Source organism: Passer montanus, unplaced genomic scaffold, assembly GCF_014805655.1.
Source record: "Passer montanus isolate IOZ18808 unplaced genomic scaffold, ASM1480565v1 scaffold78, whole genome shotgun sequence".
NCBI lineage: Eukaryota > Metazoa > Chordata > Aves > Passeriformes > Passeridae > Passer > Passer montanus.
The window spans coordinates 1655759-1681524 of NW_024373034.1; the positions used below are offsets into that span (position 1 = coordinate 1655759).

Below are 25766 nucleotides of genomic sequence, written 5' to 3' on the forward strand. Positions count from 1 at the left end.
CTTTGTTTTCTCTCTTGCAGGGACCTCCAGGGCCCCCAGGCACTGCTGGACCCCCAGGACCGCCTGGGCCACCGGTAAGAAAGCTTGAGGAGGTTTTGTTTTATATAAAGGAGAAGAAAAAACAGCTGGAGAAAATTTTAGGTCATGGCTTTCAGAGGGAACAGAGTTAAGGCCTCTGGCAATGTGGATTTTCTCTTATATTTTCTCTGCTGCAAAGCCACAGCTGGTCCTACAGCACAGCTTCTCCCTGCTGAGCCTTGGAACCATGTTGGTGCTTCCTGGGGATAATTCAGGGTCTCCAGGACTCCCCACAGCAATGACCTGACTGCAGTGGAAGGGAAAAGTGCACTTCAAGTGAAAGCAGCAATCTCCAGTGAGATTCCTGCAGAGAACAGAAATACTGATTTATTTTTTCTCCTGATTTCATTTCTCAGGGACTGCCAGGAGAGATTGGAGTTTCTGGTAGACCTGGACCACCTGGACCAGCTGTAAGTGTTGAGGAACTGTTTCCCTCACCTCAAAGTTCTTCATTAATTCAGATAATTTAATTCTGATGTCTGCTTTTTCCCCCACACAAGATTTTAACATGGGCTCCAATACTGTCACTTTTACTCCATAAATTAATCTCAGGTACTTTTTCTGAATAAGAATTTTACCAGGTGCAGCTCCACTATTCTTATGCAATTGGATCATGATATTTTCTTTATATGATACCTTTTAAAGTTTCTTTTGCATTTGACACAGTATTGTTTCTGCAAACCTGGAATTTCCTGAGTCAGGCAAATAACTCATGATTAAAATCTCAGATTTAGCAGAGTGTAGCAATTTCTGTTGTTCTTAAGTCATAAAAACTGAATAATTAAATACATAGTACAGAATTGCCACCTACAGTCTGCAGTGTGTATGGATTGACTGACACTTGGAAAAGGGAAGAAAACTTTTTTCTTGCCATTTTAAATGCATTACAGGAAGTAATTTTAATTCTTATCTTGCTGAACCACTCTGTCACTATGTGCTATATAATTTAATTTTAGGTGTCTGTCTACTCTATAAGAAATTGCCAAGCTTTAAAAGGAAAAACAGATGTTAAAAAAAAATACAGCTACAGGTAATAGGGACTTATAGAGAATAAGCTCAAATGTAAGTAAGGTACATAAAAAATTTAAAGATCCTCAGTACATAAAAGTTCTATACTGGAGTTTCTCTGTCACAATGCTGACATCCAGTGGTCATTCACTAAAACTGGGATACTGGAAGAAAGGGCAGAGCAAATACGTACAGTGTGAGAATTTTTGTGTCTTTTGAGAAAGGAAAAAAAGGGAAAAAAAATCAAACCAAAATGCATCTTTTCTTTAATTTATGTGGGTGGCAGCAGGAATGAGCTGAGCATATTTATGCTGAGTTTGCTGGTAACAATTTTAAGAACTGGCACTTACAGCTTATGTTTTCCTCTTGTTTAGGGGCTGCCTGGCAAAGATGGACTCAGTGGGCTTCCAGGGCTTCCAGGTCAAAAGGCAAGTGACACCACAGACACTGGGATTGAGCTCCTTACCTGGGCAGATTGTTGGGGTGAGCAAGCAAGGGAAGCAGGAAAAAGCAGCTGGGCATTGCAAACAATTAGTCAGGAAATCCAGTGACTCTGGCAAGTCAAGGCATATATCCAAAGCACAAAGAAGAAGGACAAAGAAGGGTAGCAGGCTCCAAAGATGTTCCTTTCTTTCCTCCCTGAAGGGCTGGAAAGAGGGGATGCCATCCCCCAAGCCTTCTCTAGGTCTGTGTGGCAGAAAGTTGGTTCTTTATTTTTTCCTATTTCTTCTGTCCCATTTGGAAGCTTTTCCAAATTATGGCTTGGGAAGGGGAGTTGTCTCCTCCATTGTCTGTGCATTGGGAGAAGGGAGATAGTACATGTAGAGATAGGAGACACTTGATTTCTCATCTCCCTGCAAATAAGGGACAAAGAAATACATCATGCTTTGATTACAAAGGCCAAACTAGGTTTTGGGGATGATGGTTATATTAAAGATTATTATATTAAAGAAAACAACTCTTAACCATCTATTGCCTTGGATTGACATGCAGAGGTTTTCTTGCTTCTGATACTTGATCCCAGGTCTAGCAGAGTCCCCAGCTCCCATTTATTGATGAATAAATGTGGGGAATTTGTAGCCCATAACATATTTCTGATGTTAAACAAAGTTTGGATTTTATCCACACATCCGTGTAGTATCTCCTGCACTTCCCAGCTGTGTAGCCACATTTCAACCACTGTAGCCTCTGCTGTCCATGCTGATGCCACCCACATTGGAAGATCAGTTTTAAAGTATTTACACAATGGATCCAGTAACCCACTCCCAAAATTTTCCATTTTTTAAAAACACTTTCTAACTTTATAACCACATACCGTTTGAAGAAACTGAATGGAAATGTTTTTTTCCCAGATCATTCACCATGGACAACTTTAACTGTGTTATTGTAACAGTAATTGTGTTATTCCAGAAATTCTCCAGCAGAGAGATTGCAGATAGGATTGCAAATGGCACTAGAATGGAAAAACATTCCAGGAAGCATATTCTCATATGACTCCATTTACATTCTCAAGCTGATCCTGAGGAGCTGAGTTAAAATATTCCTCACCATTGACGCAAATGTGCTGCACAAACACCAGAGGAGTTTGTGTATTGACCTGTTGTGTTCCCTGCAGGGAGAACGAGGGGAAAAGGGTGAGGAAGGCTTTCCTGGAAAAGTTGGCCCTAAGGTAAGGGATTGTATTTCATAGCCTGCTGAGTATCTACTGAGTCAACCACGGTGTGATTTTGGAAGGTCTTATACTGAAATCAGGAAAAGAAGATTCCTCTGAAGTTGGAGACAAAGGGATGAGCAAGTGGGGTTCACTGACTTTCACGGTGTTCCAAAATACCAGCCCTTGTTTGATGCTCCTCTCTCAAGGCTAAATGTGCAGGGAGAGCTAACCTGGACCTTGCATTGGCTCCCTGCAGGCTGCATTCCCAAGCTATCAAAAAAGGCAATTTCAGAGCCTTGTGGGATCTGGGTAGAACAACATGGACCAGTAGGGACCACATTTTGCTAATTAGGAAGTGTTCTTACCAGAGAGTCAAGTCCTTACAGTGTTATAGATTTGCTTTTGTTTTTCCAGGGTGAACCAGGGAGCCGTGGCCAACCTGGTGAGCAGGTGAGCAGAAAAACAGTCTTAACAACAAACCTTACTTGTCAAAACAACAGCAAGTGACCATATGGGATAACAAATCCATTTGCCAATGACAAGATCTGTGCATAACACTTGCATCTGTGATTGAAGGTGGAACAGTTGTATGGATGAGACTTATGGTTGATTTTAGAGGTCTTTTCCAACCTTAATGATTCTATGAGTGATGGAGTAATGCTACAAGTTTGAGGCACAAACTGAGGTTATTGGGGTAAGGCACTCCTTAAGTTAATAACAATTACCCCACCCCCCTGTCTGGACTACTCCAAAAGTCCTTATAATCTGCCTGATTGGTATCACTCAGTTCCCAGGAAAATATCCTTACCTAGTGTCCCAGGTAAGGGGAAATCACCGCAGCATGGGCAAATGATTCCCCAGGAGTGTTTTCATCAGGCTCCAAGGGAGAAGTGGTTTCTGTGCCCTTCCTTGATGTCATTTCACTGTAGCTGGTCAAACAAACTACCAGGCTTAAAGTTTCCAGGCAGGCTTGGTCCAAGTGCCACAAGGGGCCAGACCCCAACCAGAACACTGTCTCTTGGTCTGAACCATCTCCCCCCACAGGGCTGTTTTGAATTTTAACACCACCTTCTGAGACACTTGCCCCTCTCTCCACAATGTGATACTTTCCCCATCTTTCATAAATGCTCTCTTTCCTGTTGTAAGTGGAATAGTGCTGTCCCTGAGAGGACTTCACATCATACAGCCTCTGAATTTTGACAGTAAGTTGCTAATAGCAGGTATATGAATGCTGTTTCTTCATTCAGTTGTACACCACCCTCCAGAGACCATTCTACACTACATTGTGTGGTTACAGATGAGAACATCATGTTGGCCTATGCCTGATATTTTACTAAAGATACATCAAAAAAATGCTTTCTTCTTTTCTGCTTAGTTTTCATGTCTAAGGAGGGAACTGGATGGGTTTGATACAATCAGTTTTTAATAAATCCACATTGGCTGTTTTGTATTATCTTTCTGTCCTTGAACGCATACAAACTCAATGATATTTTGATTCAGGACCTTTTCAGAAGCCAAATTTACACCATGTTTTTATTTTCCCTTTAAGTTCTCCTCTGTCTCGTTCAGTGTTAGATGCTCTGATTGCTCTCTGAATCTCTGGAATCACTGGGATCTCATTGTCCTTGCCATTCCTGAAAGTGCCAGGCCAGATTAGAGCAACCTGGTTGAGAGGAAGGTGTCCCTGCCCATGGCAAGGGGCTGGAACTAGAAGGTCTTTAGGGTCCCTTCCAACTCAAACCATTCTATTATTCCATAATAGCCAGGATCCCACAGTGGCTCTGAGAAAGCACCACTCCATCTGTCACCAAATGCCACTTTCTTTAAAATTCTCCCAACATCACCCAGATGTTCTTAGTCATCCTCACTTACTACATTATTTTGTTCCTCATCTGATTTTGTCCACAGACCCATTGCACCTCTACCATGACAAACTTTTGTTCTCCCTATACTTAAAATAATCTCTTTAGAGCAGGGATTACCTTTTCTTGGTTCAGTATTTGTACAAGACTTAGGGAATTTGAGTCCTCTCCATGACTGATCTCCTTTGTGATATTGCACTATAAATTCAGATAGGAAAGAATTATAAATATGAAACCACATGGTTATTTTCAGATTACAAACTGGGTCAACTGGGAGCTAAATTTGAGAGTACTTTATATATTTAGGAGAAGCCACATGACATAGAGATCATAGTTACTCCAATAACAAGTATTATAAAGCAGAACCTCAAAGGTAATGTTCAAACAGAAATAAATCCAAATGTGCAATAGTGCACTCAGATAATTCTAGATCTGTTCATCAAGGTGACATCTGTACTGTTCAGATTAATACACTGAAGGTTTTGCATTTCCAGACTATACCAGATCATTAATGATGAAAAGGAAAGTCAGATTTTATTGCTTTTTCTGCTTTCATTTGCTTGGTCCTGCTACAGAGCAGCATGAAGGAAATGTGTCCTTAATTCTATGGCATCAGTTAACAGGCAAAAACCAGAGAAGTCTTACTTACTGCTTTAAGTGATGGTTTAAAAAAACACTAAGAAATTAGTTGCTAATCAAACTAATCTCATATTCTCAGCAAACTACTACTACAGTCAATCAGATTTCGCACACTTTGTCTTCTTTTCAGGGTGAAGCAGGTTTTCCTGGTCCTAGGGGCTTGCCTGGACTGAGAGGAGAAAAAGGAGACCAGGTGAGTGACTTGGAGCCACAAATTGATCTTCTTTTGGCCATTTAGCATCAAGAGGACTTACCTAGAGTGTCCCTAGATGATGTTGTCCCTTGGTGTGATGGCTGTGGTGAGCAGCTGATTGGCAACCAGCAAGGTTACCAAGTAGCCAAGAGTGTATTCCCTGCCTAGTGACTGTTCCCAATTGACTCAGAGGTGCTAAGGAACAATATCTAACCCAAATGGGAAGAGTTGTGCCATGCTGCTTGTGAGGCAGCAGGAGAGATTAGAACTCTAGAGGTCAGATTGCACTTTAGAACTCCCTTTCAGAATTACTTGCCTGATTTAAGGACATTTAAAATTCTTGATAACAACAAAAAAATTACTAATCCACCTCATTACTGAGCCCTGGAAAAGGCTTCAGACAAGGAACAATATCTAACCCAAATGAGAAGAGTTGTGCCATGCTACTTGTGAGGCAGCAGGAGACGTTAGAACTCCAGAGGTCAGATTGCACTTTAGAACTCCTTTTCAGAATTACTTGCCTGATTTAAGGACATTTAAAATTCTTGACAACAAAAATATTACTAATCCACCTCATTACTGAGCCCTGGAAAAGGCTTCAGATGGCTGAATTATTTTCTGATGGCTTAACTTCTACCCAAATGCTGGTGTCTGCTGCTTCCTCTGGAGAGCTCTGGAGATGTCTTCATGCCAGGAAGTACTTGTGTCAGAGGCCTGTAAATTTAGCCACATCAGTGAGGTCTGTAGTCCGTCCTGTGTCTACTGCTTCCTCTGGAGAACTCTGGAGATGTCTTCATGCCAGGAAATATTTGGGTCAGGGGCCTGACAGTAAATTTAGCCACATCAGTGAGGTCTGTAGTCCTGATAACTGATGACATGCTTGAATGTGATGAAGAAGGTTCTAAAATCAACTGAGGTTTTTCCATGCAGTTTGCTCCATTTTATGCCTTGTAGAGTAGAGGATACAGAATATATTCATGGCAGAGGTTTGAAACTAAATGATCTTTAAGGTATCTTCCAACCCAAACCAGAACCAGTAATATGAATATTTACTCTGGGTCTTAACTGCTGTTTTGCTGCCTCTCTTTTCCAATTGGAAAAAAACAAACACCTCTGTTTTTTTATAATTGCATCAGGCAGTAGGATCTTCTACAAGCAACTTATTTTAGGATTGGTGCTTTCCTTCCTGTGAAGTCAATTGATATTCATTGGTTTTGAAGATACAGTGGATTTTTGAAGCCATCTTCAAAATGTTACATTTTTAATTGCTTGCTCTACATCTTGGAAGATAGATAACTGAGAGTGTAAAGTATTGTAGTGAGGCTGATGCATTAAAATAAAAATGTGCATGTTTCTTGCTGTCCTTTCCCTGCTTTTAGGGAGAAAAAGGAAGAGATGGTCTCCCAGCAATGAAAGGTGAAAGAGGAGAAAAAGTAAGTAATGAAATGACCCTGATTTTCCTTAGACAAGAGAAGAAAACAGATAAAGGGCAGAGACAAGTGATAGAGGAGGCTGAGGAAGACTAGGAAATTTGGAAGACTTTTAGCTGGACTTTACAGAGAAGCAGCAGAAATAACTGTGTGTGGGATGGAGACAATAATTTATTGAGCAATGAAATCTGATGAAATTGAGGACAATTTCATTAAGTCAAGGAAAACTTTTTTTAAATTTTATTTTGTTAAATTTTTCTCTTTTTTTCATTTTTATAATTGGCTGGTATAAATGAGCCTGGAACTAAAATCTAAGAAGTTTTCTGTGCCTGTCTGTGGGGGATAGAACAATAACTTAAGGAACAGTTTGGGCTTCTGCCATCACAACACCGTTAATTTTAGTGACAATTAGAGAAGTAGACAAAGGTAATGTCCACCAAAATTTACATTCAACCCTTGTGAACATGAAGGAGAAGAAGAAGCATTCACCTTGCAGATGCTTGTGGGTGTGTAGTGGAAAAACTGCCCTCATTACAGAGGCAATGGCATTCAGGATGTGAGTAAACTCCATATCCTAAACTGGATGGGGCAATTTCAGAAAATCAGGTTGATGATAAAACCATAGAGGGATGATGACAACAGAATGAGAATCCTGCATGCATCAACGCAAGGACAGCAAAAAATCAGAAGTGTCACAGAGCTGGGGGGTTGAGTTACATCTCATCTGGTAATGCTGCATCTTCTGAATGATAATGTTGAGTTTTATTTGGGAATCTTTTTATGTAATTAGTTACATTTTTTTCCTCTCTCCAGGGTGACACAGGTTCCCCTGGACCCCCAGGCTTACCTGGAACAGTAAGTAAGATTTTGTTTGGTGCTGTAACAATATTCAAGGGGTCATTCCTCCACATAAATTCCTCAGAAACAATTTTCAAGTTTCTCACTTCCTCTGCAGAAACTTTGGGACTTACTTACTCTGAGATTATCTCCTTTTGTTTCAGAGAAGCAATATCAAGGTTTATTTGGTCTTTTAAATTTCTTTTTGGTAAGGTTGTACCTTCTTCTGCTTCTTTGCAACAACCAGACCAAGAATACACAAATTTATTGCTTTCAAAATGAAGACGCAAAGTTATTTTGGGGAGCCTGAGTGCAATTACAATGAAGTTCACTGGTGATTAAATCAGCACCCACTGAATGTAAATACACAAACCTCTGAGTTCCCTCTAAGAAAACCTGAGTAAGCATCTTGGAGTGAGCACCATCATTGCAACTAGAGGACTTATGCCAGTCACAGATCCTCCAAGACAGGGCACACATCCTCTCGTCAGCTCTGCTCACCACAGCTGGATACAGCTGCCTCTTTCACAGATTATGGAGAAAATTTGAATCAAGGTCTGTTGGTTGGTGAAAGTCGAGTGCCTAAAGACCTTGACACAGCAATGGAGTGTTGGAATCTGAAATGCAGGGAATTCTCAGAACTTTGGGCCTGTAGGCCAAAGCTTAGAGTTAAACACAGGATTTGATCTGAGAACTTGGAAAAGGCTTCCAAACTTAGGTGATAGAAGTGAGAATGTGGATTTAGAGTTTAAAGCAGAGACACGTTAAGAAGAGGAAAGTTTAGAGTTTAAGACATAGAAAAAATAAAAATAGTTACAAAGGTAAGCAAGAAGTTTAGAATGCAGTGCTGTAGGTTTGTCTGTCATAACGTGATTGGTTAAGAAAGCTTACACTGTAGCATGCGTCCATAAGACAAAATGTTTAAGGATTATGTCAAAAACATAAATATCCTTGTTGGCAGTGTTTTATTGATCAATAAATCTATAAGAGGTCTTGTAACTAGAGGTCTTGTGACCTTCTGAACCGTGCTATGAAGATGTAAGCCCCACCCTTCCTGCCTCTGTAGAAGACAAAAATAAATCCCATCGTCTAAAAACTCAAAGGTCCTGTCTCTAACTCATTCAAAATTCCTTCAATAATTCCCATAATGGAGAAGGTGGTTTAATTTATTCCCTGCCATTATCTGGGCCTCAGTCTGTGCCAGATCACTTCATAGTGCTTTGTGTAGAAAGACTTCATGTGTATCAGACAAGAATGACCCAGTCACAGCACTAAAGATGAACCTGTGTTGCTAAAGGCAGAAAAGGCAGCTCACAAACAAATACAACATGGCTGGACTTGGAGAAAATGTGTGTCTCTGCTCAAGCTCCCTGTGTTTGTAGAGAGTAATTATTACTGTTTGTCGTGGTTAAGGAATGGTAGTCCCCAGTTTAGCATCCCTCATCCCCCAAGACCCCAAAACCACCCTCTGGTCACTTCTTCCACTTCTCCCCTCTTCCACCCACGTGTGCCCAGAGAGGAGAATTGGAGGCACAAAGGGCAAAGATTGTGGGTTGGGATAAGAACAATTTATGGAAACATCAATCAGATAAGAAAACAAGCAATAACAGCAACAATATTAATAACAAAAGTGGACAAAAGAGGGAGTGTGGAACTTGACCTGACTGCAGCCATGCCACCCAAAATGTTACCTCCAGTCAGGACCAGCGTTATCCCACTGCTCCATGTGCCTCGCTCACTCCAATGAAGGGGATATCCTTCCCTTCTCCAAAGTGAGAGAAAGAAGCCTTTTCCTCCACCCCTGTCAGTGGCATAAGGTGGTATTGAATAACATCATGTCTTGGCCGTCCTCCCTCCCACTGGTCTGGGCTGGAACCAGGGCACTGTTTCAGTGTTAAAAGTAGGTAATGCTTTTGACGTGTCTTCATGTCATCAAGTCTGTTTTTTCCTTCAATATCTTATCAGCTTTGAGAAAAGATACTGTCTCTTTCTAAAAACCTTTATAATTTCTTTTTGTGGCTATTCCTTCAGAGTGACTATGTATTCCCATTGAGATTTCATGTGCATGGTACAAAGCAGAGAGAGAACACCCCAAGCTCATTCATGGTATCAGGAAATTTAATAATACAGAAGACGGCTCCAAGTGGAAAAATGACCTGGAGATTACTAGCAGTAAAATTGCTATAAAGTTTAAAAATTGATTGTTTTTTTCATCATGGTAGGGCACACAGGATAGTTTTGAGTTTATGTTCATATTTCAAATATTCTGGGAGATGTAATGTATTTGTGGGTTTCTTTCCAAACACCCAGATGTTACAATGGGTTACTCTTTTATAAACCTATTTATGGAATATGCAATCTGTAATGATAGGGGTTTATGTAAACTATTGCATTTTAAGGAAAATAGGCTATCCAGGTTTTAACGCTCTGGTTTCTGTTCCAGACAGCCTTCTTCACCCCACACCCCAGGTTGGGTTTCTTTCCAAACAGCCAGATGTTACAATGGGTTGCTCTTTCATAAACCTACTTATGGAATGTATGGCATGTGCAATCTGTAATGACAGGGGTGTATGTAAAGTATTGCATTTTAAGGAAAATAGGCTATCCTGTTTTTAACGCTCTGGTTTCTGTTCCAGACAGCCTTCTTCACCCCACACCCCAGGATTCCTGTAAGTAACATCTCTAATAAATATGGCCTCTGTCTTATCCCCTATTGTACCTGATAGACACATCCCTTAGCGTTTTCCATGTTATTTAAATGCTTTCAGTAAAGAACCCATATTGAGTCTAATTCTGGGCATCCTCATCACTTTAACCAGCTATGATGAGAAGGCCAAAGCTGTGCTGGTAAGATCAGCAGTCAAACCAGCTGTGGCTGGGACAGAGCTGCATGCTCTCCCAGCCTCTGAAACTGAGTGTAAAATGAAGATTTTGTTCCCATTTGTAGCACCTAGTGGGAAATAAATGGCATAACGTGATCTGTGAATAAGTTTATTATGGATCAGAAGGTTTCATGGATGTCAGAGGTCGGCTGTAGGAGTGCCATAGAAAGAGAACATATATGCCAGGTTCTTCAGAGGCAGAGGAAGGAAATAAGGATGTGAAGTAGTACTGGAGAAAGAGACAAGATTTCTTTGGCTTGCTCTTAACCTTTGCTCAAAGGTTATAAGGTTATACTTATATATATATATATGTATGTATATATATATGTATTCTAAGGAAACATGCAGAACAATGACATCTGTGATCTTTGTAGTGCTACAGTCACAGTGAGGTTTTCCTTTTGCTTTGTGTAAATTGCTCTGGTAAATGAGCTGCAAGACAGTAAGAAATAAAAGGCTTGAAGTGTGTCAGCTGTTCCATTTGCTGGGATTTCTCCATGTGCAAGGTGACTGTGGTGACACCTGCCACAGCACAGCTCTGTATTGTGCGGGAGGAGAAGGTAAGAACAGTTGGATGTACAAGTGTACACATTAAAGTGTCAGAAAGAGGTGATGAACCTTAGGAGAGTGTCGTGGGTGATGTTACTGAGGTGGCAGGACCAGCAGGGTGTTGACAGGTGTCATGTGCTCTCCAAAAACCAATCCTTGCCATTGCTTCCCATTGAGTCTATGTTCTATTGTACCAGGAAGCTGTTTCCTATATATTTAGGCTAGTCAGTTAGGATCATTAAATATTCTTGGAGATTGGTTGAGAGAACCACAGTGGTGGTCAGGTATAATGGCAGAAAGAGGCAAAAGCAGTAACAAAAGAGGTGGCTCCTCACTTTTTGCCTTCTGTCTCCACTGTGGCCAGGCAGAGCTGATCTCCCACTGCACTTGCTTTCCTTTAAGTAGCAGAGGAATTACTGAGGCATAATTGAGACTACAGAAGGACACTGCTGAGAACAGGTCATGGGAGCTGTAAGTCCTCTTCTGGGCCAGGCTGGTGGCAGCTGTCAGCTGTCACTCTGTCTTTTCTGAGCACTGAGGTGTAGGTAAGAAGTGGGTGGCAATGGATGAAGAGCAGCTGCCAGTGGGCAGCACTAGCAGGCAGTGTTAACAGCCTTGGCAGAGTCATGCTCTGGCAAACTTGAAAGGACTCACAGGCAGATTTGCTGGTGGGTTGTGTTAACAAACCCAGTTGTGTCCTGGGCTGCAGCAATGGCCAGCAGGTCGAGGGAGGTGATTCTACCCCTCTGCTCTGGTGAGACCCCTCCTGGAGTGCTGCATCCAGCTCTGGAGCCCCCAAAACAAGGACATCTTGGATCTCTTAGAGCAAATGCAGAGGAGGCCACAAAGATGATCAGAGGATTTAAACTGTCAGAGGACAGGTTTAGATTAGATAATTGGAAATAGTTCTTTACTGTGAGAGTGCTGAGACACTAGCACAGGTTGTCCAGAGAAGCTGTGGGTGCCCCATGCCTGGAAATGTTCAAGGCCAGGTTGGATGGGGCTTGGAGCAGCCTGGTCTAGTGGGTGGCATCCTTTCCAATGGCAGAGGAGTTGGAATTAGATGATTTGAAGGTCCCTTTCTCCCCAAACCATTGTATGAATCTATGAAGAAATCCTTCCTCTGCCCATGACTATGGCTGTTAGATTTTGCACTGCTGTGCAAGTCAAGTATCAAGGAAAAAATGGAAGAAAGGAAAATCTTAAAAAAACTTTCCCCATTTACCTCTTGCGTTACTTCTTTGCTTTGCAATTTTGTTTTCCCTGGTAATGTACTCACTCAGTAACAGCATCCCTGCCTACAAATGTACTGACCTATGTCTGTGCTTTGTCATTCTGCTTAAAAACTTTCCCCATTTACCTCTTGTGTTACTTGTTTGCTTTGCAATTTTGTTTTCCCTGGTAATGTACATCCTTTTTCCCACTCAGTAACAGCATCCCTGCCTACAAATGTACTGACCTATGTCTGTGCTTTGTCATTCTGCTTTCTCAAAAGAGTTTCAGAATTTGAAATGTCATCACACAAAACAACTTCCAGGCACAAACGTAGAGGTTTGCAGCTTTAGCCCCTTTGCTTGAGCTGCTTTAGGTGATCCTGATGTTTTTCTGAAGGACACTAGATGGCATCAGGGACTGCCTGGTTAAAAGTCGATCTAATGGGATGCTGTTTGTAGAGTAGAATTCCTTCCATTATTTACCACAGATTATAATATTTATTCATAATGCATAATTAATACAAACATAAGTGATATTTATGCAGCTGCACTTATTTTGTCTGTTAGAGAATCATTTGAAAATGGACTGTGAATTCCCAGGTGTTGCAGAAATGATTGGCAAATAGCAGACATAAATAAAATTCAAGCTGATTTGTCTGGCTCTGCATTTTGGCTGATCACTATTCCTTGCTTGTGTGTGTAGCTTAAATCACTGATGTTCTTACTCTTCCTTGATTGCATAATTGAAACACTTGGTATGATAAATAATGAATAAGTAATGATTGCTGTTGCCTGAATACATACATTCATAACAATATACAAAAGTGAGTATTCATGTAATGCCTGGTTTATTCCAGCTAGTTCCATAATTGTGTGCTTTCCTTTTCAATTTAGAAAAAGCAGACATATGGATTTATTGATTATTGCTCTAGACCACAGGACAAAGCTGATGAACTTCTGTCTGAATGCATATTCAATTTACTGTAAGGAGGAAGAACAGGAATAAATTAATCTTATTAAGCAGTGATGGTGGTGCATGAAAAAATGTACTGGCATTGCAGGAGGGAGAGGTAGCTGCATGGATGTATGGAGATGTTAATAGAGCCAGAGATCAGGAATTGCTGTGTAGTGCCCACCTCTGGAAATGCTCCAGATGATCAATGGACACTTCTCTTTTATAAGTGGAATAGGGAATTGTCTTCATCTGGGATCACTGTAGGATGACATTAGGGCTGTGTTCCTACTGAGAGGTAGTGCAGTGGCACCCTTGCTTTTGCTGTTATTCACATCATATGGCCTTTTAAAATGCCAGAGATTCATTTTTTGGGGGGGTATATTCTTAGCTACTCTTCTGCATGAGGGCAAAATGTTCTCAGTTTAAGCTGAGTACTTTTTCAGTTAGTATCAGAACAGACCAATAAGTCTAGACAGTGATCTCCATGTCTTAGTGTGGCATTCCGTTTTGACTCATTGACCTCAAGCTGCTTTGAAGAAGCTATTTTGTGTCAGAAATGGGTAACTGATTGAAAGAGCCAACTTACTAAACAGGACTAGTGTGAGTTCCAGCCCTGGACATGGCTTTTATTTCTCCCTTTGTCTTACTGTTTTATATCAGGGTGAACCTGGACCAAAAGGGGACAAAGGAGATCGAGGAATGACTGGAGAAGCTGTAAGTACAGCCAAATACATTGAGAGGGGACGTGGGAGTGGTCAGTTTTGGAGGGAGAGGGCGGGACATGCTCCTTCTGAAGCTGGGATGCTTCTCTCATCAGAAATAGCCACAGTGGTGCTTATCTTTGTGCTGCCTGTAGGGGAAGCTACATGACTACTGGAGTTGAAGCACCTGATCTATAGTTCTGGGCCTTAGTAGCTGAAAACAGGACTATGGGATTTGCTAGGCAGGGCTTGGCTGGCAGTAATTTACGTGCAGGATTTATTAAGGGATATTGAAGTGATGTGGCCCAGCTAAATTGTGCATTTGGGTACTGTATTTGTATTCTGGACTCTCTTGTTCTGGATGGAGCTCCCAGAAGAGAGCAGAGCCCTGTGCAGTGACAGCCTCTGTAAAAATCATACTTACCTCTGTGAAAAGAGCTCCTTTACCTCTCTCTGTTTTGCAGGGATTACCTGGGGTCCCAGGTGAGCAAGGTGTGCCAGGACCTGCAGGAGTACAGGTAAGAGGGACCTTGAAGAAAGTCTTTGACATGAGTAGAGTGGAGTGCCCTCCTTCCTGTAGACACCAGCAGCCCATTTCTCTCTTCATCTTTTTTTGAACCTACTGTCATAGGTTCAGGGAGTTCTGTAGAGGTTTTTACTCCTCTAAGACTGGAGGACAATAGGAGGAAAATCAGCTCAGAAATCTATTATCTCTGTAGCATGGTCAGTATTGTCTGAGAGGTTTCTTTCAGCTTCATGATCCTTCAAGAGGGCATCTTGTACTGCTGCTACCAAACCACAGATCTTGCAGATAAATCACATTTCCAAAACATTGCAGAGCAGTCAGATTCAACCCTGGCTCATCTGACCTGGAATGAGCAATGGCCCATGTGAAATGGTTCTATGGTGTCAGCCATCTTCAGAAGATTTATTGTGTCACACAAAACTATTTCAAATCAACACTGAGGTGTTTCCATTCAACATGGGTAGGTGTTCACTCTGCCATCATATATGCCGTGCCCAACCTATATAATCATCAATACTTGGGCATCATCACCTTAAACAGGTGTCTGAGCATGTCTTAACAGCAGGCTGAGCATTCAAAAAAAAAAAAATACCCCAAACCAAACAAAACCAAACCTCCAAAAACCCAAGAAAAACGCAGTAATGCCATGCAACTTTTAACTAACATCTGCTAAATGTGGGGCAGTTCAGTTAGTAGACTTTGTCCTGCAAAAATTCTTCAGAAAGGGCTCTCTGATATGTATGATTAAGACAAACCCTCGTCATGGGGATCTATTATTACCATTTCTAGATGACTGGAGTTTATATTTCAGAACTGTAGGTGAGTCTTCTGTGAAGGGAGACCATCAAAGTTCAGCAGGAAATTAAGTAGTTGGTAGGCCTGAGGATAGGAAGGAGTTTCACTCAGATGAATACCTACAAGTTTCAGCATCCAGTGCTGAAAGGCAGTATCTGAGCTGATCAGTCATTAGTAACTCCTGTGGAGTCTCAGGGTTTTATTTTTATAGTTCCTTTTCTTGCTGCATAGAGAACTGGGAGCTCTTTCCTCAGCCATTAACTCCTCTGTGAATTGGTTAACAAAAGCAATTCCTAGTATACATTCAGACATCTTGAAGCCTTTTTTTCTGGAGGAGGTCTCCTTGCATGTCTAATCAGTTGGTATCTCTCCTTTCTGCACAGGGTGCAAAGGGGGAGAAAGGAGCCCGAGGAGAGGCTGGAGCCCCTGGAGAGACTGTGAGTAACTGCTTCCCCTGCAGCATTTTCCCGGGGCAGTAACACACCTGAAGGGACACTGACATCAGCCTCTTGGGGATTTGCCGTCCCAGGCTGCTGGAACACGGCAGATCCTCATCCACAGCTGGAAGAGGCTGTTTGTGGGCAAACAGGACCATCTGCACCAAACAGATCAATGCCCCATTCAGCCCAGCTCAAGGTTGTGCATCTTTTCCTGCTCAAATCTCTCCCTGCCTAACAAAACACCCTTTTCTGAGAGTGTGACTGCACTGCCATGTCAGCCCAGCTCAGGCAGCCAGCTGGAGCAGGGAACTCACTGCTCAGCAGCGGCAGGAATTGGTTTTGATCATGGGTGCTTTTAGGCTTCACTGTCAATTCTGCTGGTGTTTTTTTTAATATTGGCTCATACAGAAGACTCATCCCACACCCCTTTCTGAGGCATTTGTTGTAGGGAGTGCTGTACTTATCCGTCTGTGTGCTTAGGAACAGTAAAGGATTCCAGTCCAGTTCTATTATTGTGAAATCATATGAGACCTTTGCAGCTGAATAAAAGGCTTCAGACTTTCTTTGCAAGCCAAGAAGGAAGAAACACTGAAGAACTGTTTGAAATCATGATTGAGAGAGGGAATGACTGATCAGGAGAAGGAAGGAATGGGAAATCTAAATCATGCATCCTAGAGCACTGAAATTTCTTCTTCCACCTTTGTGTTCATGGTTTTCTTTCTTGGGCTTGTGCTTAGACATTGTCCCTAAGGAGTGCTTTGTCCCTAAACCCTGAACTGCATATTTTCAGGAGTCTTTCACTCTTGGTTGAAGGACCCTTTAGTATTTTGGAGAGAAGGGAAAAAAAAAATGATGGCAAAAACTATTCCACGAAAACCCATTCCTTGGTTTTATTTCTCTGTATAACCTTGTGGCTCAGAGGATGTTAATGATATGGAAATGCAGGTATTTGCAGGCACCTTCTCTTTTCTTGCCATCCTTTCACGGACTGCTGCTGCTCCATGTTTCTGTTGGCTCATAGACCAGTGGCTGTAAATAACACAGAAAAAAGGAAACCTTTAAACCTCTGCTATGAGCAAAGCCTGGAGAAGAGAAGGCTCCAAGGAGATCTTAGAACCCTTTTCAGTGCCTAAAGAGGAAACACAACAGAGCTGGAGAGGGACTTTCTGCAGGGGCATGGGATGATAGGACAAGGAGGAATGGCTTCAGACTGAGAGTAGGTTTAGATTAGTATTAGGAGGAAATTATTTCCTTTGAAGGGGATGAAGCACTGGCACAGGTTGCCCAGCACCAGCTGATCTAGTGGAAGGTGTCCCTGTTTATGACACAGGGCTTGGAACCAGATGATGTTTAAGGTCCCTTCCAACCCAAATCTATGAACAGAGGGCTTGGAACCAGATGATGTTTAAGGTCCCTTCCAACCCAAATCTATGATTCTACGAAACCTTTGAATATAGCCTGATAACCCCAAACATACATCTCTATGGGGACATCAACCCAAATGTATGATTCTATGAAACCTTTGAATATAGCCTGATAACCCCAAACATACATCTCTATGGGGACATAAATCCCCAAATATATGTCCTCTAAGGTATCCCTTGAAATTTTGGAGACACCCATGGGCTTTCTCATGCTACAAGGTTTGACTTGCAAATGGATAAAGACTTGCAATTCAAAACTATACACTCTGGATGTTTAGGCTATTTCACCTGTTTAGTGCAAAAGAATGTTTTCAGGTTTTGTTCCCCACAGCAGAGAAAGGTGGAATTCTCAACAAAGCATATTTTGTTGACCTACTTTTTTTATGATAAATCAACATTCTTTATGCTCTTCTTCTGATGTTTCTGGCCCAGACTTCACTTCCTGTATCTGAGCTAGATTTAGGATTTCTTTTGATAGAAGGTAGCTTTAAATTCCCAAAGAGAGCCTTCATCCATTTTGTATTGTTTCATTATGCTTTACACTAAAAAGTTGCAAACAAATGTGCTATTTTTTGCCTTCTTGATGTACAACACCTTGTCTGACATGAAATCCAATCGCACTTGGAACATCTTGTTCCTATGGTGATACAAGTTGTGATATGCACACACACACACACACACACACTTCATTTTTCCTAAAACAGGGTTTGAGTGGACCAGCAGGGCCCCCAGGTCCAAGAGGCTTGCCAGGAAATGTGGTAAGTATGCACCAGTGTATTTGTTTTCCCATCTGTGCCTTGATTTCTTTTTTAATGTGTTTAGTTTTCTCTTCCATGGGGATTACTATGAAGTTCAGAAGGCTGCATTTCATTAAACTTGTTTCTTATGGCTGAATTGAAAGATCTGGAGGCACCTGGGAATGGTGTATCCATTAACTATCTTCTCATATTCATTTTATCAAGAGGAGGAAGAGATCTGCTTCATTCCTCACCAAATTGTTAAAAGCAATTTTTGTTGCCAACTCTTCAAGAGAAAAAATTCAATGTTTATTGTGTCTTTGGTTTTGTTTTCTTTGCCTTTTTTTCATTTTCCTCTCCTTTTGTAAACAAGATTTCCTGATATAAAAATAACATAGTAAACTCCCACTTTTATTATGTAGGCATTTGAGCCTAAAGACCTTGAAATCAATGCAGTGTCCCCTTACCTGGGCATTCATCACCACTGTTAATTTGTGCATGAAAAAATTTTTCATATTTGCTAAAAAATCTTTGGATTAACTTTACTCCCAGCTCCACTAGGGCAATTTTCTTTCTAGTTCCTGGAGTTTCATTTGGCTTAGACTGGAGTAGGTGAAAAACAGCGTTTAGACCTCAGGATATGATGTACTCAGGCACAGGGGTTTAGAACACAGCACTATTAGAACCAGAGTTTATTACCTGGGCAGTCCAAGAAAACTTAAATTACCCTTCAACTAATTGTTAAGATACATTTGATTTAATTGTATTAATGTAGTGATTTAATTTAAAAGTGAAAGGTGATATTTAAAATTAAGAACTTTTCAATTTCATATTCCATTAAGCAAACTTCTATACCAGTAATACCAATATATTACCTATAAAAGCCAATATAGTTGGAAATAATTTTTACTGGTGCAGAAAGGAAAATAATTATCACATCCATTCTGAGGTCAATCCAATCTTAATGGTGCCAAGACATGATTTCACATCTTAAAATGGAGTACCATTCTAAAATATGTTTTGGTGGGTTAGGAAGTTACAGTACTTAATTTAGAGCTCTAAATCATCTATATTTTGACACACAGTCCTTTGAGACCTGCCAAGATGTTAAAAGGATTGAAAACTGAAATAGAGGAAGAAATGAACACAGCTACATTTCCCAGGAGGCTTTTGGCTTCTCTGATACAGAGGTGGTGATTGGGGGTTGTTGGTAGCATGTTAGGAACTACTGAGAATTTCACAAAATGAAAGAAATGGTGACTGGGAGAATACACAAATCTGGTACTAGCTCAGTTTCTGGTTTTTTCTGTTCAGCTGTTTTTTATATTGAAAACGAAATTCCTCCTTTAAGGACCTGTTATACACCTTCTGTGGTATTTTCTGGGTTGCAGATTTTCTGTACTGGGAAATGTAGAGCTGATACTGACCCTTGAGATAAACTATACTGAACCCATAGGTCTGCCCCTTTGTTTAAAATCCGATACTGCCTACAAAAAAAACTTCAAAGATTTAAAGTTCTTTTCTCTCCAGGGTGTGCCCGGAAGCCCTGGACTCCCAGGAAAGGCAGGAGAGAAGGGGGAAAGGGTGAGTTGGTTCTTGATGGGCTTATTTATTTATTTTCTTGAGCATTTCAGATAATAGTGACAGCTTGGATGGTTAAGACTCATGAGTTCATCTTGCTCAAACTCCTCTATTATACATGCTGTAAGGTTTTCACCCAGTTGCAACTTTATAATTTGCCTAATAAACCACTGAGATATGACTGGATATAGCAAAGCCACTGGTACACAGTTATGGTCTTCTGCTGTCCTCATTACCTGACAAGAGCAGGCATTTGGTGTTTTAAGAAACTCCTATTCATCACTGTAAATCCAAAGCTGGAAGAAAAACTGGCTTTCTGTCCCCATTGATGGCTTTCTGAATTCAGGGGATTGTGTTTGGTGATGCAACCAGAGTGCCCAGCGTGCTGAAGTCCTAATCTTTGTTTTCTGGAGTAGGATTGATTAATCAGAAACATATCAGACCCTCTATATCCATGTATTTGGGGCTTAAAAGGAAATGAATCCCAGTTCCTTGAGTAAAATCTTCTTCCAAATTACTGAGCTCTGCCTTAGGGTTATGTGAGGACCAAGGGCTTTCTCATTCAGTGTTGCAGAAAGAGTGATGCACTTCACTCATAAGAAAGAAGAACAGTATATTTTATTGATATAAGGCACCAAGTTAACAAAGATCAGTGGTAAATGCCACGGTGCTTTAACAAGATTCAATGCAAGATACACTTGATTATTTACTGCATTGAGGACAGGGAGAGACAAAACTGACAGGGGGACCCTTCCATTGAGTCATGAGCTTCAGAAAGGATCCCTTTGTGTTCTAAACTCCTTCTCAGAGAGGAATTTAGGTGTGGCTGCATCCAAAGTTAGTCCCAAACTTAATCAATATTTTGTCTAAAGCATTATATGTGTGCAACCAATCCTTTATATCACTTAGCTAAGGTTTCAAAGTTTCAAATGCATTTATTTCTATTTTGTTTGCTGAGTATCTGATGTGATAAGATGATAATTTGGGGGGTTACCTTGAGAGGCATCTGTGCTCAGGGGGAGATCTGGGCATGCAGCCCACTGCGGGCCCTGGGCTGTGCACTCTTCTTGGGGTAAGATGGTTGGCTTATGATTTCAGGCTGGCTACAAATGTTAGTTTCTCCCAAATTTGTGAAGACGTTGACCAGCACTGTGGTTAGGTGAGCACATTGCTTAAGCCAGTCCCCACCTGTAGGGCTGTTATCTGCCTCTCCTGAACTCACTGTGAGTCAGGAGCAGCCATCACAACCAGAGACATCCAGCACTGCTGCTGCTGCTGCTGGGTGACACTTGGGCAGGCTTATGGGAAGCAAAGATCGGGTTGGGATCAGGGCACATTCCAACACTTCTCAGTGTCACAGCAGGGATAAACAGTTTTGATGAGTTCAGGTTGGGGTGTGCTCCATGGAGAGAACACACCGCCACATATAGGTGCTTCCCAAAATATATTGAAGTCTTCTTTTGCTTTCCTTAATGGAAATTACAAGTGCCTTGAGATTACTGAAGGAAAAGAATTCCATTTAAAGAGGTTTTCCTATGATACCAAAAGAAATCCAGATGAGACAGCTAGGAAAATATCCATGTCTTTCAGTTCCATTGAAAGACCTGAGATGGTAATTATCTATAGTATTTTAATGAATTCTGATGGCTTCTCTTCTACAGGGTGATCCTGGAAAAGAAGGAAAAGAGAAAATATCCATGTCTTTCAGTTCCAATGAAAGACCTGAGATGGGCTTCTCTTCTACAGGGTGATCCTGGAAAAGAAGGAAAAGTTGGTTTCCCTGGGCCACCTGGTGAGCCAGGGCGTGCTGGAGAGCCAGGTTTACCTGGGAAGGGTAAAGATGGAGAAAAGGTAAGTACTGCTGGCAAGCTTTGTGCTTGACTGGTTCAATATCAGACAGGCAACCATGGCTCCTGCAGGAGAGCATGGATTTGCCTGAATCCATGGAAGGCCTGCTTGTGGAAAATGCTCCAGATCTCAGCTGTGCATTAAAAAAAAAAAAAACAAACAAAAAGTGAGAGAGTACTGAAGATGTGTTTCTGAAATTTACATTGAAAACAGAGACCTCCACAAGGAGTAACCATTGTCCTTGTAACTAGTACAAAAATTATTAGCTTGATGGAAGTTCCCTAAAAGCTTTTAATTCTCGCCCAATTAGAAGATTGTTTAATTTGGTTACATGTTGTCAGTAAAATATTGCCAGGATGGTGTGAGCTCAAGAAGGCAGTGGTGGGAGAATTGCTGCCTTGACTGTGGCAAAGTCCAGGCTCTTTGGCTGGATGGTGACTGTTTTCTTGGTTTGCTTTTGGCACTTTAGGGGGAAAGAGGACCACCAGGCTTGCCAGGACCCTTTGGACATAAGGTGAGGATGGACTTCATTGTGGACTGCTAATCTTAATCACTTGAACTGGAGAAAAGAACGTGGTGCAAAGATTGTTTTCCACTAGAAAATAGAGTTTGCAAAGCTCTGACTCAAAAATGCACTTCTAACCTTCCAGGAGGTTCCTTTATTTATTATTCCAGCATCTCTGTGAATGTAAATACTCAGCTATGAATTAGCTGTGTTCACTTTCCCCATTTACAATACCTTCCACCACTATAAGGATTCAACACAGATGGAGGTCTCAGTGCACACTTTTTCAGGGAAACTGTGACTGGGACCCTTTAATCCACACAACCAGGGAGACACTGCATTGCTCAGGGGTGATCTGCTCTCAGGACCACTTGTCAGCCCTCAAAGAGAACTTTTCTCTAGCCCTCATTCCCTTTACCTGTCTTCAAGTAGGACATTCATTATTTTGTAGTAGGTAGTCCTGGTTTCCCCTCCTGTATTGAGGCAAAGACTAGCTAGTTGAAAAGGTTGATGACACTAACTTCTGCTGAAAGTAATGTTTAGTCCCTCATAAGCACACAGAAAAGAGAGAAAGGAATAAAAAAGCAGAAATCTTTGATTTTCGGAGGATCTGGATTGTTCTTGAGCATTTATCAGACATTTCAGAAATTGTCCTCTTCAAAATAACCATTTTCTGATGTGGACTGGAAGAAGAATCAGATGTTGAAATAGATTCTGTAAATGATAGAAGCAGGATTATAGGGGTATGAGACCTGATCCATCTATGTCCCATATTTTTGAAATAACCAAACTGCTATGATTTTCTTTAGTTTTGATGCATTTTGTACAAATGCATTGTAGTCTTTTCTATATATCTTTGACAGTTCAGAACACAGACCTCCACCCACACAGACACACACTAATAGACTGAGAATTAATATAAAAGTCAGAAAAAAACACTAAAAGAAACCTCATTAAGTATTCTATTCAATAGCAACAGAAGATAAAAGTCTTAATTGTATGTGGGAAAATACTATTGAAATTTTTGTATTAAAATTATCTTTCTGAATAAAATAACTGATAAGGGATGTGTGGAGTGTTTGAACTAATCAGAATGCATTTTTCCTTACTGGCCTTGCAGTATTATTTCTTTGTAGTAAAAGATTAGCTTAAGAAGAAAGCAAGAAAGGGGAAAAATAGGAGATATTGCAGATTTAATTTGGAGTGGGCAGAATCCACAGGTAACAATTTTTCTATCCTGCTTCTATATAGCTAGAAATAATATCATAATAAATAGCATAAATAAGATTGGTTGTTATAAATCTACTGCCAATGTGAGACCAAATCTCCCAACTGCAATGCAATCCATAAAAATCTTATTGATTTCTCCCCATAACTAGAAAACAGATGTTAAATTAAAGTCTTACAGCTGAATACTGTCTTAGCCCTGTGTCTGCAGTGTTCATTGAACAATGACAAGCTGTTTTCTGTGTTGTTCAGGTTTTACTTTGAAAATCTGTTCTTTAGAAGGGAAGGTTCTCCTTTTCTAGTGCAGTGCTTGAGAGAGAGTGGTAGAAGTGTTGACTTACATTTTACCAAAATAATTTCTGTGAGTAGGCCTATGTTGGTAAAGGACAGGACAATATTAAGATGCTGTAAAACTTCCCTAATCCTGTCTTTCCCAGATAAATGATCTATGTTCAGTAATTTCTGTGCCTTAGCCTTCTAGCATAGAGAGAGAAAAGTTACTTATTTGCTTCTCTAAGCCCAGGAAAGTGCCTGCTACCCTGGTGAAGTCACTGGTTCTGGAAATGTTCTGGATGTGGCTTTGGGGGTATGGTTTGGGGTGGTTAAGGTGCTGCTGGGCTGGTGGTTGGACTAGCTGATCTTGAAGGTCTCTTCCAGCCTTGGTGATTCTGTGAAATGCTGGAAATTTGGTGCAGTGCACGAAAATAAATGAATGCAAGTGCAAAGATTGTGTTTGCAGTCAGTTCTGTGATGTGATGTGGCACACTCTGAGCCTGCAGAGGTGAGCTGGGGCCCCTGTGGTGGAAAAGGACACTTTAATAGCATGATGAGACAGTAACTGTGCCATGTCACCAGGCTGCCACAAGCAGAATCTGTCCCTCTGTGGGCAGGATCAGGATCAGATGTACTCATGTGACATTCTGTTGTACCACCTGCTTGCATTTCAGTACATTTTCTCATCAGATCAAATCTTTTAACTCTTTCCTTCATTTCAGGGTGAGAGGGGAGCTCCTGGCCTCCCTGGACAGCCAGGAGACAGAGGAGTGCCAGGTGTCGGCCTGGCTGGACCCCCTGTAAGTAGCAGGTCCTGCTGCAATCTGTAACAAGGTGGAAAATCAGGCATTGCCACCTGCACTGCATGTGCTCAGCTGTGCTGAGAGCCTGTGGGATGTTTTGCCTGAAGGTGCAGATTCCAGAAGAGTCCAGAGGCTGCCTTTTGTAGCTTACATGTCACATGTCTGCTATGAGGGCTGAAAGTGCCATAGGATTGATTGGTGTCACTCCTGAATTTTGTCAGGACTGCCGCTCCTGAATTTTGTGCATCATCCTGGTGCACTGGCTGTGGATGTGAGAGGAGATCTGTGCCAAGGCAGCAGCTCTGGTCTTCCGGACACACACAACCCTGCTGTGGTATGAACCCTGTTGGAAGGGATGAGTGTGGCACACACATCCACATCAGTGAGATAGAAACACTACAATAACAAAATACAAAATCAGATTGCTTAAACTGCTGCGTTCCAAGAGGGGCCTTCTCCCCATAATTTCCCTCAAATATTTGGTAGGTTTGACCTCATCCAGCTCTGCTCTCCTGACTATCAGTTGTTCACATGGTGTATATGGGAGTCTGCTTGGAAAATTTGGATTTTTGTGTTGCTGGGCTTTGATCACTCCACTACTTGTCATGTATAACTCCTCTAGAAATGAGAGGGATTTGGCAGTGCTCTGGCAGTAGTCCTGCTCAGAGACCTCCAGCTATGCACTGAATTTGCTAGTGAAATATGTTCAGGAGGACGCAAAGTTCTGGCTGTAATTGCATGAGGACATCTAAGCCCTTGCATTCTTTTGCAATACCTCATGCATGCCATGATCCTGGACCAATCATTCAGTGTTTGGTTATTAGTGCTCTGATTATCTAGATATAAATGTCTCAATTAGTACAGGAAGTTGCCTTGAAATGATAAGTCATATTGCTGGGTAATGAGTTGAAAATCTGACTTTCTGACTTCTGTCCACTTAATATTTGCTTTTACCATGCTGAATTCTATCTGAGTTAGAGCAGACTGGGTTGGTCCTGTTTCACACTGTGATTGTATCATGGCTTTTGTGGTACTCACAGAATTACCAATGACTGCAGGTTTCCTGGTTGTCCTATGATTTATCTAAGGATCTATAGATTTATCTATGATTTATCTAAGGAAAAGTGGTGTTCTTGTACTTCTCAATGTTCAGCCATTAATTAAATTAAAATTAAATTAATAAATGAATATCTGGCTTGTTTGAAAATCACTAGTTAGTGAATAGTCTTTAATTACAGATTTTTAGATTCAGTCCAGGGCTTGATGAGTTCATGTCTGCATCCTGATGTACACAGGATGACAAAGTCGTTCTTCATTGGGGATTTAGCATCCTCATCTCCATAAACATAAATGACTAAGGACTTGACTCCAAATGCAGACATCTCTTGTCTCACACCAAAAGATTGGTTTTTTCGGTGTCTTCATTATTTGCCCACTGTCAGGATGTGTAGCCACCTACACACCACACTGTTCTCAAATGATATGTTTTATTTATTTAGTTTGCTTTACTAAATGTTTCTTTTAAAAAAGAAAGAAAAAACCCAAGAAAACAACAACCAAACCCCTATTATGATGGGCTTTTTCCACTGTAGATTCATCATAACC

At 41.2% G+C, this 25766-nt stretch overlaps 1 protein-coding gene across 2 annotated transcripts in view; it reads left to right on the plus strand.

The window, feature by feature from the left end:
• COL22A1 (collagen type XXII alpha 1 chain) overlaps positions 1-25766 on the plus strand; it is a 238530-nt gene that overhangs the window by 162044 nt on the left and 50720 nt on the right. For both annotated transcript variants that reach the window (XM_039731540.1, XM_039731541.1), the window contains exons 25-41: positions 21-74; positions 435-488; positions 1461-1514; positions 2702-2755; positions 3155-3190; positions 5372-5434; positions 6814-6867; positions 7678-7719; positions 10338-10370; positions 13962-14015; positions 14467-14520; positions 15707-15760; positions 17892-17945; positions 19455-19508; positions 21252-21356; positions 21823-21867; positions 24081-24158. In XM_039731540.1, the coding sequence (XP_039587474.1) occupies positions 21-74; positions 435-488; positions 1461-1514; positions 2702-2755; positions 3155-3190; positions 5372-5434; positions 6814-6867; positions 7678-7719; positions 10338-10370; positions 13962-14015; positions 14467-14520; positions 15707-15760; positions 17892-17945; positions 19455-19508; positions 21252-21356; positions 21823-21867; positions 24081-24158 (942 nt within the window). The remainder of the gene's footprint in view (positions 1-20; positions 75-434; positions 489-1460; positions 1515-2701; positions 2756-3154; positions 3191-5371; positions 5435-6813; positions 6868-7677; positions 7720-10337; positions 10371-13961; positions 14016-14466; positions 14521-15706; positions 15761-17891; positions 17946-19454; positions 19509-21251; positions 21357-21822; positions 21868-24080; positions 24159-25766) is intronic.